Genomic DNA, 12,890 nt, shown 5'->3' on the forward strand with positions numbered 1-12,890 from the left:
CTCTGTCCATTGTCTTCCCAAAATCTATCATGGCATCTTTTTCCTGGAGAAAAATAGGGTTTTGCTGCCACTCCAGGGTGGCTGAGCAACTCCTTTTTAGAAGGACTCCAGTCTAACCTCTGCCTCCTTGGGGAAATCCTTGGTGTTCAGACAGCCTCAGTTGTGCTCAGGTCTCAAGAAGCCTGTGTGTGTACTCTGTAGTTGTCAAAATTCAATGGAGCCTTGGACATGATAAATCTGCAGGCATCAGGCAACCATCCCTGCTGTAGTGGCCAGTAGGACCACAAATATACCGCTGCAGCGGGTCCAACGGGTTACTTAGCTACAGCTACAGTACAGGCTGGGGGTGACCTGCTGGAGAGCAGCTCTGCAGAGAGGGACATGGGAGTGCTGGTTGATAGCAAATTAAACATGAGCCAGCAACGTGCCATCGTGGCCAAGAAGCCAATGGCATCCTGGGATGCATCAAGAAGAGTGTGGACAGCAGGTCGAGGGAGGTTCTGCTGCCCCTCTGCTCTGCCCTGGTGAGGCCTCATCTGGAGTCCCGTGTCCAGTTTTGGGCTCCACAGCCCAAGAGGGACAGGGAACTGCTGCAGAGAGGCCAGTGCAGGGCCACCGAGATGCTGATCTTCCTTATGAGGAAAGGCTGCAGGAACTGGGGCTGTTGAGCCTGGAGAAGAGGAGACTGAGGGGGGATCTCATTAATGTTTACAAATATCTAAATGGTGGGTGTCAGGAGGTTGGGACAGCACTTTTTTCTGTTGTATCCAGTGACAGGACAAGGGGTGATGGGAAGAAGCTGAAACACAAAAAGTTCTTGCTTCTGCAGGGGGTTGGACTGAGTGATCTCTAAAGGTCCCTTCCAACCCTACCATTCTGTGATACAGCTTAGCTGAAGGGTGACTGGTGAGAATGGCATCAGGTATCTGTAGACAAAATCATCACCATGTTCAAGAGCTCCCTCCCAGCCTCTAGCCATGTGGGCTGGGGTTTTTTTTGTTTTGTTTTTTCTTACTAGAGTAGACCCTCTATGGGATATGTAGTAAATAACCATTGTCTGTCCCTCAGTATAATTACTTCAACTCTCCAGGAGACTTATTTTAAGCAGCTTAAATGCTAAGTTTAACTACCTTAAATACTTAAAGCTTTATCCATCCTAGACTAGCTCTGAGGCCTCAGAATACTTTCTGCTCTGAAGTATGGCTCTAAGCAGTGATGCCCAAGGTTTTACTTCAAGGCTTTCCAAAGCAGAGCTGCTCTGGCAGCACCACCAACAATGCACCCCTGAGCTTTGTTTGCTGGCTCAGCAGTAAGAAATTCCAGAGCATCAAATAAGTGTTCTTTATGGTTGTAAACATACTGTGTCCAAGGGATTTTGGAGAAATGCTCTTGAGAGCAAAAGACAGTCGAAGCATCTGCCAGACTAGCAGCAGCTCCTTTGCACATGGCTGGTGGGGAGCTGTTTGGCTCAGCAGCAGCTGTCAGACCATACTGGTTTCTTGAGGGGGAGCTGATGGTTTGACTCACTCTGTCCACAGCTCATCAGTGATGGCAGTGTGGTGTATGCAGAAGCCCTCTGGGACCATGTCACGATGGACGACCAAGAGCTGGGATTCAAGGCTGGCGATGTCATTGAAGTGATGGATGCGACCAACAAGGAGTGGTGGTGGGGGAGGATTCTGGACAGTGAAGGCTGGTTTCCAGCCAGCTTTGTACGGGTAAGAGCTGCATGTTTTTTTATGCCTGTCCATTAGCACCACCTGGTTGGTATTTTTTTCCAGGCTTAGTGTTCTGTAGCAACTCCTCAGAGCTTCCACTGCTACAGGTAGTTGGTTCAACATGTTGCTCTTCTACACATGGGTACAGTACATGGGGCCCTCCCGGCTGAGCTGCCAGCAGGGTGGAGAAGTCCCTCTTTACATGAGTAAATTGAGGCAAAAGTGGTTCAGTTGCAGCCTCTGGAGCTCAGCTGAGCTGCCCAGCTGGGAGGATGCCCTGCATGCAGTCAGGCTCCTGCTCACCCATGTGCCTATCAGCCTCTTCGTGTCCCAGCACACAGCATCTCCTTCAGGAGCAAGCAACAAGTACTCTCCTAGAGGAAGCCAGATGCAGCTGGTAGAGGTCTTCACTCTAGTGCCCATGAGCACGGCACCAAATTTAGCTTTCTGAATCTGGTGCTGAGCCCAGTGCAATGCCATGTCCCAAAGCATCCAACCACCTGACTGATGCACGTGCCTTCTTTTAGCCCTGGCATTTTATGAACATGAGGCTGCAGGGCTCCCACACAGCACTGCATTCCAGGCGTTTACAAATGGAGGGGGAAAACACAAACAATATCCTGGAGCTCATGTGGGACAACTGCTGAGGGGGACATAAGAAACACTTGATGCTTTTGGGCCAAGGCTGGTGGGCCAAGGCTGGTGTGCCAAGGTTCTCCCTCAGTGCCAGCTACAAAGACCATACAGAAATAGCTACATAGATGAGCCCAGCCAGTCCAGCTGGGCACTGCAGGGGCTGGTTTAACTTCCAACACAGCATTCTGATACATGTGAATTCTCTGTGCATGCATGGAGGTAAAGCAAGAGCCTGGGTAACTGCTGGGCACTTCTTTCCTGCTGTGAGGGGAAAGGCTCTTTTCCCTCTCCTGGGCTGTGGCTCTCAATGTGGAGGCCTTCCTCTGCTGACAGCACTTCAGGGCAGGCTCTGCAGCACTACAAAGGCAATTAGGTGCCCGAGGGCAGAGATTCTCAGCCCTTTAGCTCTTTATCCGGGTCACTCCAGATCACAAGTGACCCCAAAACCAGGCCAAGCCTGAAAAGAGGTGATATGAGGTGACACAATGTCTGTAGCAAAAGCCCTTGGAGAGCTGGGGTGGACAGCGCTACAAAGGTATTCAAATGCTTTGATAAGATGGCAGGAGCCAGACTCAGCTGGGTAACTATTAGAAGCAGAGCATGTTTTTGCAAGTAAGATTATTAGGACCAAACTCTGGGCACTGGTGGGGATGGAACTGCTTTTTTCTCCATCAAAACACAGGCCTTGTTTGCTTCCACGTTACTGGTAAGTTGAATTGGCTGTGATACTATTTCAGGGGAAAGCAGACTAGTGCTAGTCACTTATTCAAGCTTCTGAGGGAAGTTTTCCTGCTGATTATCCCTGGGTCTCAGGCGCACTGCTGTGGGGGCTGCTGTGTTTGGGGATAAACAGGCAAGTCTGTCAGTTGCCCCACACAAGTTTCGGGCCAAGGTCTGAGTTAAACAGTAGCCAACATTGTTCTGCTCACAGTGAAGGAAAACCAGGGCTGCACGTCTTGAGGGCTCCATCATCACAAAGCAGTGAGCAAATGCAAACTCTGCCTGTGCTGAGAAGGGATGGGTATGCATGGCTTTATATAATATATACCAAGTGCTAAGTAATCCTGCCTGGGAGAGGCTACCTGACAAGTTTAATGCAGTTCTGTGTCACAGCACCAAAAATGCCTGCAGTTATGTGTGTTCCCACTTCAGTGTGTTTCACTTCTCCAGCATTTGAGCTGTGTACAAAATATTCCCACAAGCATTCCGAGAGCTACAATACCACTACATAAAAGAAAGCTCCTGAGTGAAATGCACCAATAATTGCCAGGAATTAACTAAGGTGCTGTGCTGGTGTTGCCCACACAGGATGGAGGCTGCAAACCGCCGGCGTTTCTCTGCTCGTGCGGTGCTGCCATCTGATGGGCACCGGGAGGGAAGCGGCAGCTTCACACAGCCCTGCAAAGCACATTCTGTGCCCACTGGCATCTGTATCTGCTTTTGAATAAACAGTAAATGCTCCTTAAATCACTTTGAGGGGGCGGAGACTGAGAGGCCATGTGTTATAGCATGAGAACAACAAAGCTAGACAAAAAAAGCAAGCAACTATTTGCTGGTTTTCCCCTTCTCTCCCTCCCTAAGTGCCCCCTCACAAGTACTGCAGCAGGTGTCACTTAATCAACCATTTATGCCCTGTTTTTGTATATATTCTTCCTGGAGGACTCCATATCATTCCTGTGACTTCTGTCCACAGGAGATGCCAGGTGAAACCACTTGTGTCACACAGTGGGAGCAGCTGTCATGTGGCTTAAAAGTACCCCCCCAACCCACACCCCCAAACTCTCTGGCCCACGGGGAAAATATGTTTAGAAGGTAACATACACAGAGATGCCCCCTTTGCTCCTCATCCAAGCTCCAGCTCTGGCTGCCAATTCAGTCCACCGTCCCAGACTTCTTTTTCTTTGGAAGAGTTGCTTTTGTAGTGACACAAACAGTGAACACCTTGTGTGTCTGGCACAGCTGCGAGTCAACCAGGATGAACCCATGGACGATTATGCCCTGAAGGTAGAGGGCGGCAAAGAGGACGACTCCAGCAGCGGCCCCCGGCGCTTTGGGATGGGGCAGACCACCAAAGACCAGATGAGGACCAATGTCATCAATGAGATCATAAGCACAGAGAGAGACTACATCAAACATCTGAAGGACATTTGTGAGGTAAGGGGATAAAGGGGGAAGCAAGTGCAACAGCTTCTGTGAAGGGCAATAGAGCGTGTCTCATTCTTGCCCAGAGAGTGACCCTAAGCAGGGAACTGCTCTTCTCTGCAAATGAGACTGAATGTTGTGTCCAGCTCTGGGCCCCTCAGCTCCAGAAGGACTGGGAGCTGCTGGAAAGAGTTCAGGGCAGGGCCACAGAGATGATGGAGTGGAGCATCTCCCTTGTGCTGAAAGGCTGAGTGAGCTGGGGCTCTGTAGGTTGGAGAAGAGGAGCCTGAAGGGTGACCTTGTTCATGGTTACAGATAAATAAAGGGCGGGTGTGAGGAGGATGGAGCTGTTCTCAGTGATGGTCAATGACAGGACAGGGGGCAACAGGTTCAAGCTGGAACAAAAGAGATTCCAAAGAAACACAAGGAAGAGTTTCTTCCCTGTTCAGTGAGGGAGCACTGGCAGGGGCTGCCCAGATGGGCTGTGGAGGCTCCTTCTCTGGAGACATTCAAACCCAGCTGGATGAGTTCCTGTGTGCCCTGCTCTAGGTGGTGCTGCTCTGGCAGGGGGTTGCACTGGATGAGCTTTCCAAGTCCTTTCCAACCTTTAAGATTCTGTGATTTCCATCAGAGCCTGCTCTGCTGAATGGAGCTGCATGCTCAGGAAACAAAGCCAATTCATTACAGCAATATCCCAAATGCCTCTGCACTGGGAGCACCCACTTGTGCTTCGAATAGATGGAAATAATTGAATTTCCCACGACAGAGAAAAGTAAATGTGTAGCATTGCTGTCCTCTCTAATATATGTTCTGAGGTAATATAATCAGCAACTCCAGCCTTCAGGCAAGTCATGCTCAGATCAAAACAAGTCGGGGATGTTCAGCCAATTAGGGCTTACACTTGCAGATATGTTGAGTATTGCGACACCTCTTCTCAAAGAGACACCATCTGTACCCTGGGGAAAAGGAAGGTAATTGGGAAGAGTTTTGCAAGGAGATAGTTCTTTACTGAAATGACACAAAAAGGTGGTGCCTTGCAGGAGAGCCAGCTGTGGCAAAGCAGCACACACTTCCCAAACAAGCCTTTCCTCCTGCAGTGTCCCCCCACCATCCTTTGTGTGCTCCTTCTCCTTGAGTCAGCCAGGCATTTCCTCACAAGCATCCCAACCAGATCTGCAACTGGGTTTAATTGGCCTCAACCTACCAGTGGATCAGTGCTGGGGTCAGAACACCCCAAAACCTGCAGACTGAGGTGTTTTCCACAGGAAAGAGAGAGCAGCTCAGAGACTCAGGTGTGGGTTACAGTGTCATTTAAGGCAGCGACTGTCTCCATTTCTATTTCTACCATGTTTTTGGGTGATATTAGAGGAAATAATAGCTAAAACATGGATGCACCTATGCTGGAAGGGGGTTCAGGAACCTGGTGTGCAACTGGCTCCAGCTCATGGGGTTTTCTGTTGATAACCAAAGGCCACAGAGCAACCACCTAGGTACCATGTGGTTTCCTCCCAGGGTTACATTAAGCAGTGCCGCAAAAGAGCCGACATGTTTACAGAAGAACAGCTGAAGACAATCTTTGGGAACATTGAGGACATCTACAGGTGCCAGAAGAAGTTTGTTAAAGCACTAGAGAAGAAATTCAACAAAGACCATCCACATTTGAGTGAAGTTGGCTCCTGCTTCTTGGAATACGTAAGTAAATCTGACTTCACGGAGAAGGGAGAGCTGAGCAGGGATGAAGCCAGAGGGTTTAGAAATGGATCTGGCAGAACCTGAGCTCAGTTAAAAAAAACCCACCCCCACAAATTAAACACAAAAAGATTCCAGAATCTTGAGCTGGCCCTGAGGTTACAGCTGTGGTATTTTCAGGGCAGTGTGGGACCAGCAATGGCTGATCTGGTCATTACCAACACCCAGCTGAGCACAGGCCTGAATTCATGGAAATGTCTTGTTCTCTCAGACAAGCTGCACATGCTGGAAGCTGTAATAAACCTTCCCCAGCCCCAGCTTCAGGACTCTGGGCTTCCCAGTCTGGGCAGGACACGAATCACCCAACAGCTCCACGTGATGCAGGAGTAGGATCTACACAGGGAACTCACCCCCACGGCATCTGAGCTGGGCCATCACTCTAAAGAAGCTGGACATTAAATCCTTCCTTTTCCCTTACAGCAAACTGAGTTCCAGATCTACTCTGAGTACTGCAACAACCACCCCAATGCCTGCATGGAGCTGTCTCGCCTCACCAAGGTCAACAAGTACGTCTACTTCTTCGAAGCCTGTCGCCTGCTGCAGAAGATGATCGACATCTCCCTGGATGGCTTCCTGCTGACTCCTGTGCAGAAAATCTGCAAATACCCACTGCAGCTGGCTGAGCTGCTCAAATACACCAACCCTCAGCACAGGTGGGTCAGCATGGGGGGAGGGAACCAGCTCATGCTAATCACAGAATTGTTTTAGTTGGAAAAGACCTTCAAGCTCATCAAGTCCCAGTCCTCCCCTCACCCTGCCCAGCCCACAGCTACCCCACAGCCCTCAGCATCTCAGGCTTTGGGATCCCTCCAGGGCTGGGCACTCCCTCACCTCCCAGGGCATCCCGGCACAGGGGCTGACAACCCTCTCAGGGAAACAGTTCTGCCTCAGCTTGAACCTCAGCCTCCTTTGGGGCAACCTGAGCCCATTTCCTCTTGTCCTGTCATTCATTATTGGGAGGAAGACATTGACCTCCACCTCACTACAGCTCCCTGTCAGGTAGTTGCAGAGAGTGCTCATGTCTTCTCTCAGCCTCCTTTTCTCCAGACTAAACACCCCCAGCTCCCTCAGCTGCTCATCACACTTGTGCTCCAGCCCCTTCCCCAGCTTCATTGCCCATCCCTGGACATGCTCCAGCCCCTCAGTGTCCTTGTAGTGTGGGGCCCAGAACTGGACACAGTATTGGAGGTGCAGCCTCACCAGGGCCCAGCACAGGGGGATAATCCCTGCCCTGGTCCTGCTGGTATTGCTGATACAGGCCAGGATGCCATTGGCCTTCTTGCCCACCTGGGCACGCTGCTGGCTCATGTTCAGCCACTGTCACCAATCCCCCAGATCCCTTCCCTCCGGGTTGATGAGGCCCAAGGGCAGGACCTGGTACTTATAATAGAATCATAGAATGGTAGAGGTTGGAAGGGACCTTTAGAGATCATCCAGCCCAACCCCCCCTGCAGAAGCAGGGTCACCTAGATCAGGTCACACAGGAATGTGTCCAGGTGGGTCTTGAAAACCTCTCAAGAAGGAGCCTCCACACCCTCCCTGGGCAGCCTGGGCCAGGGCTCCCTCACCTCACACTGATAACAGTTTTCCCTTATGTTTAAATGCAACTTTTTGTGTTCCAGCTTCTTGCCATCACCCCTTGTCCTGTTGCTAGATAGATGTTGAACAGGCTAATGCAGAAGGCTGTACTGGGCAGGTTGCCACGAGCAGCTGATACCATGACTCTTCCACGTGACCTTGTAAAAACGGGGGAAAAAAAGTATTCTATGAAATACATCATTTTCCATTACAGTAGCAGTGGGCTCTCCTGTCTGTTACAGATCTGGAGTTGCAGGGGTCACCTTCTAATGGCACTCATCTATTTTATTTGGCCCACACATCTGTGATACCAGCACGTACACACCTTGCAGTTGAAGGTTTCCAGTGGTGGTGGTGAAAACTTTGGCTCCAAAAGCACTGGTTGAATATACCCCAAAATGTCCACATCAGGGCTGCGTGGTACTCATGCATTTTGCCCAGTGCTTTCCCCCTGGGAAGTCATGCCCTACAGCAGCCAAGCCATGCATGCTCAGTGCCTCTTCTGAGCCAGCAAAAAAGCCTCCAAATCCATTGCTTAGTTTCACAGTGAAGGCACTGCCCTTGGCTCAAATTCCTGTGTCACTTAATCAAGCATCTGAAATAATTAGCTACAGAAATAAAGCAGGAAAAATTGGTATGAAAGTGTTGATATCAGTCCATTGTGGGTTGGGTTAATTTTACTTTCCTAATTACAGCACTGGTATTGCTCAGAATGGTTTTAAGCATGTCTTATTAAATCTATTAGCATGTTGTTCTGAAGCAGATCTCTTCACAGAAAGCTCCTTAATGCAGTACACAGATGTTTTGAAAATTGCCTTAGAGACAAGTTGTGCAGAACAGCTCCTTCCCAGCCACTCTCCACCCAGCAGAAGGAGCTGGTGGCAGCAGATGGTGTGTGGGGGAGGGCAGATCAGCTGCTGTCCTACCCTTCCAGATAAACCATCAGCTCCTGTTTGAAATGAAGCCAATTGTTGCCTTACCTATGCATGACAGAATCAGTCCCAGTATGAAAACAGTGGCATTAGGAACATATTGTATTCTGTTGTGGGAAACACGGTGAGGCTGGGAAAGCCCTGGAGATTCCTCCTCCAGCAGCTCGTGTTTACTCCTCTGTGGCTGCATTTGATTGCTCACTTGCTTCCCTTCCACAAATTGGGCCAGGGGTTGCTACAAGGCTGTAATCCGTGCCTCAGAACCAGCCTGGGTCTGAAAAGCTGTCCACAGGAGCACATATTCTCGAGAAGCCAGCTGGGCTCCAACTGCCAGTGGAGCTTCTGGCTTCTGCCCTCCAGCCCTAGGCCATGCTCCACAGCACTCTCTTGGAGTGCAGGTGCAATAAGCGTGTGGTGCTGTGTCCTGCCTAACAGCTCTGTCCTACCCTAGAGATTTTAAAGACGTTGAAGCTGCCTTAAATGCCATGAAGAACGTTGCTCGGCTCATCAACGAGAGAAAGCGGCGGCTGGAGAACATTGACAAAATTGCCCAGTGGCAGAGTTCAATAGAAGACTGGGAGGTAAGACACTGGCTTTCCCCATCAGTTGAATGTTCTATGTTGCCTCTCTTCCCCCCTCCAACAAGCCCTTCACCAGGATTACTGTCTAGCCCTGCCCCTCTTCATCTGGTTTGGTTTTGTTGGGTTGTTTTAATGTAAACAGATGTGATCTTTGAGTACAACTGGCAAGGTGTAGCACAAACCCCAGCCTTTGCATCTTTCCTGGCAGTTTTGTTTCCCCATTGTCCTTGCAGAATAAAATCAGCATGTAGGTTAGTGAAATCCCATTATTTTCCTCTTGCCCTTCATTTTATCTTGAGTGATTTTAAACTCTGACGATGAGCAGAATCGCCCCTTAATGCTTAGCAAGCAAAGCCATGCCTGCAGAAAGGTAAGCTCTGACATAATGAAAAAGGAAACCAAGCTTCCCTGTAGACTCATTAAAAAAACCCTAAATAAAAGGAGCAAAACCACTCATTTTCTAAATCCCAGACTCAATAAAGCCAGGCTGTCTCCCTCCCCAAGGATGCTGGGCTACATTCTTAGCTCTCTGCATATGTGCCTCCTTTAACATCAGGGCTGGATCATCTGCTCTGAGCAGACTCCCTTTCTCATTTAACATTCTTGTTCTTACCAAATTCAGTTCCCTGGGTGCCAAGGGCACAGTATGTGCCTGAAGTGACAAGGACTGTCCTCCAGCGCGGAGTTCAGGCTCCCCAGCCATGCTGAGGTTCTCCTATGAGACTTATTTCTCCTCCCCCGTTTTCAGATGGCTGTGACCAACCTGTCCTTTGTGCTGTTCTCAGGGTGAAGATGTCCTAGTCAGAAGCTCAGAACTCATCTACTCCGGGGAATTAACCAAAATCTCCCAGCCTCAAGCAAAGAGCCAACAGAGGATGTTCTTCCTCTTCGATCACCAGCTGGTGTGCTGCAAGAAGGTAACCTCCCTGCCCCAGCACAACGCTGCCTATCAGTGCTAGAAGATTGAACTCCCTGCCTGGCCCTTTGATTCTGTAGTGTTTACTGCCATCAGATGTCCTTCTGGCACAGAGGTTCTGATGTGCATTCGTTGCAGCCTTTCCACTGACATCCTGGTGTGTTCTGTGCACGTGAGCACTGCAGCAAGCTGCAGGAACAAACTACTGGCCTAATTCTCATAGCAGGAGAGGAAAGGCATTGCTCTGCTTCTAGAGTTGGTGTAGGAGGTTATTTTATACACCTCAAGCATGAGCATTGTCACCCATTTTCTTCTAAGTGTGTTTTTTTTTCTCAGTTGCACTTCCACGTGATTAATACCATATTCAGAAGTTTGTTGTAGGTTTGATGAAGAGCTGTGGGCTTTGACAGTCAGTAAGGCCATATTGACATGGATGTTTGTTGGTTCATCCCATGCTAATCATCACAACTTTCAGTAACACAGCTTCCTTCCTGGAGCAAAGCACAAGTGTCTCCCATGGGAATTTCAGAGCTGAACATGCCCGTTGTTTTTTACTTGACCCATGGCACACAGGTAGCTCCAGGTAACGTGGGCATCAGACCCTCTTAGCACTGCTCCCAAGTTCATTTTTCACTGTCACCACAAAAAACAAAAGCTAACTAGGATTGTTTTGACTCTAACTGGGACTGTAGGATAGAAGTTTGCAGACAACACCAAATTAGATGGCAGTGTTGATCTGTTGGAAAGCAGGAAGGCTCTGAAAAGGACTCTGGCCAGGCTGGAGCTACACCCTTCACATCCCCTCACTGCCACTGGTGCCAACCACGCAGCACTCTGCAATTAGATTCCAAGCTAATATAACTTTTTTCTCTCAGGACCTTAGTGACTGCCCCAAAGATTAAATACTCCATCCTATCAAAAGGATTTGATACATTCAGGAAGGGCCAAGACAGGAACAGTACCTGTACCTGTCTCTGTGTGCGCTCTCTTCCAGGACCTCCTGCGCCGGGACATTTTGTACTACAAGAGTCGCATTAACATGGATGATATGGAAATACTGGATGTGGAAGATGGGAAGGACAAAGACTTCAATCTCAGTGTGAAAAATGCATTCAAGCTGCACTGCCGAGACCCTGAGGAGGTTCACCTGTTCTGTGCAAAAAAGCCTGAGCAGAAACAGCGCTGGCTGAAGGCATTTGAGAATGAAAGGAGACAGGTCCAGCTCGACCAGGAGACGGGTATGGAAGGAGCAGTGGCTGTGGGGACGTGGCGGGGGGTTTGGGTGGCTGTTGGTGTTGGGTGTTTTCCCTTTTTTAAGCACCAGCCAGTGCACAGAGTGCAGGGGTGAGGAAGCCAGTCCATGCTCCAGTGCAGCTCGGGGCTGCTGGTCTGAAGCAATCCATGCAAACAAGTGCAGACGCCCTGGAGGGGAGTGCAAACACCCCTGCAGCCTGTCCTCAGGGAGGCTGCTGCGTCACTGCTCAATGAGTTCAGGCAGGACTGACACAGTCCACACACTACCCACAGCTCCCAGGCCCTTGCAGTACAGTGAGTGACCATTTTGGCAATACCTGTACAAAACACCTTCAAGGGTTCTCACTGTGGGAGTGTTTCCATTGTCTGGTCCAAATCCTACTTAATTCCAGGCTGTGTGACGTCATGAGATCTGAACCACGGCTGCTCTGGACTGGCTTCCTCACCCAGGGAAGCGTGGGGGGAAAGGCAGGCAGTGAACCTTGCAGGAAGCACTGCGCAGGCTGACAGGAGCACTATGTGCCCCTTCCAGCTTTGGGAGTAAATTTAGCTTGTCATCTCTCAAGTTCAGGCCTTTTCCTACCCCTTGTATATCCCTTACTGTCTATGCCAGTGTCCTCCCAGGAGATACAAAGTCACTACCTGCTGCTGACAAACTGTTTTATCTTCAAGGCTTTTCAATCACAGAGGTGCAGAAAAAGCAGGCGATGCTGAATGCCAGCAAGCAGCACCACACTGGGAAGCCCAAGGGTGAGTCACACCAGTGTTCTAGCCCTGCTGCAGCTCGGTGTGTGTGTGTGAGGGGGTGTGTCTCTATTTACTACAGGGGAATAGTTTCAATGAAGTGGCATTAACAAACCCTTGAGAGGGCCAGATGGTGAGCTCTGGTGTGACAACCTGCAGTACAGTTCCTGGTACATTCAGAGGGCTGGAGTCAGGAAACTCTCAAACAGCAGGAAAGCTGCTTAGCACCTGCTGGCTGCTGAGTGCTGTGCTGGGAAACAGCTCCCGCCAGGCTGGCAGCGTCTGTGCCTGCCCTGAGAAGCCAGGCTGTCCAAGCTGTGTGGCATCACCTTTGTGAAAACGAGCTCCCCGTGATGCAGAGGGTGCCAAGGGTGGCTGCAGTAGGGCTGCTCCTGCCTGGGCAGCAATGCTTGTGGGAGATGCTTTGGATGCTGCCCTTTTGGCAGAATGCCCCGGGGAGGTACCATGCTCATGGGCAGAGCTGTTTGCTGAGCCTTAAAGATACAGGAAGACGTAGCAGCAGCCAGGGGAGTGGGCAAACTCAAGTGAGAGAAGGGAGGAAGGTTCCTGTGGGCACAGCACTGTCAGATGATGAGGCCTGCTACCTTGTTGTTGTGATGCCACCACCCCTCTTTCTATC

General features: G+C 50.0%; 1 protein-coding gene across 1 annotated transcript in view; it reads left to right on the forward strand.

The window, feature by feature from the left end:
* Positions 1-12,890, forward strand: part of LOC104560412 (rho guanine nucleotide exchange factor 4-like) — a 102,709-nt gene that overhangs the window by 87,642 nt on the left and 2,177 nt on the right. The window contains 8 exon segments of the mRNA XM_062006064.1: positions 1,539-1,718; positions 4,314-4,508; positions 6,009-6,188; positions 6,666-6,898; positions 9,207-9,336; positions 10,122-10,253; positions 11,247-11,490; positions 12,179-12,256. Coding sequence (XP_061862048.1) covers positions 1,539-1,718; positions 4,314-4,508; positions 6,009-6,188; positions 6,666-6,898; positions 9,207-9,336; positions 10,122-10,253; positions 11,247-11,490; positions 12,179-12,256 — 1,372 coding nt within the window.

Source organism: Colius striatus, chromosome 12, assembly GCF_028858725.1.
Source record: "Colius striatus isolate bColStr4 chromosome 12, bColStr4.1.hap1, whole genome shotgun sequence".
NCBI lineage: Eukaryota > Metazoa > Chordata > Aves > Coliiformes > Coliidae > Colius > Colius striatus.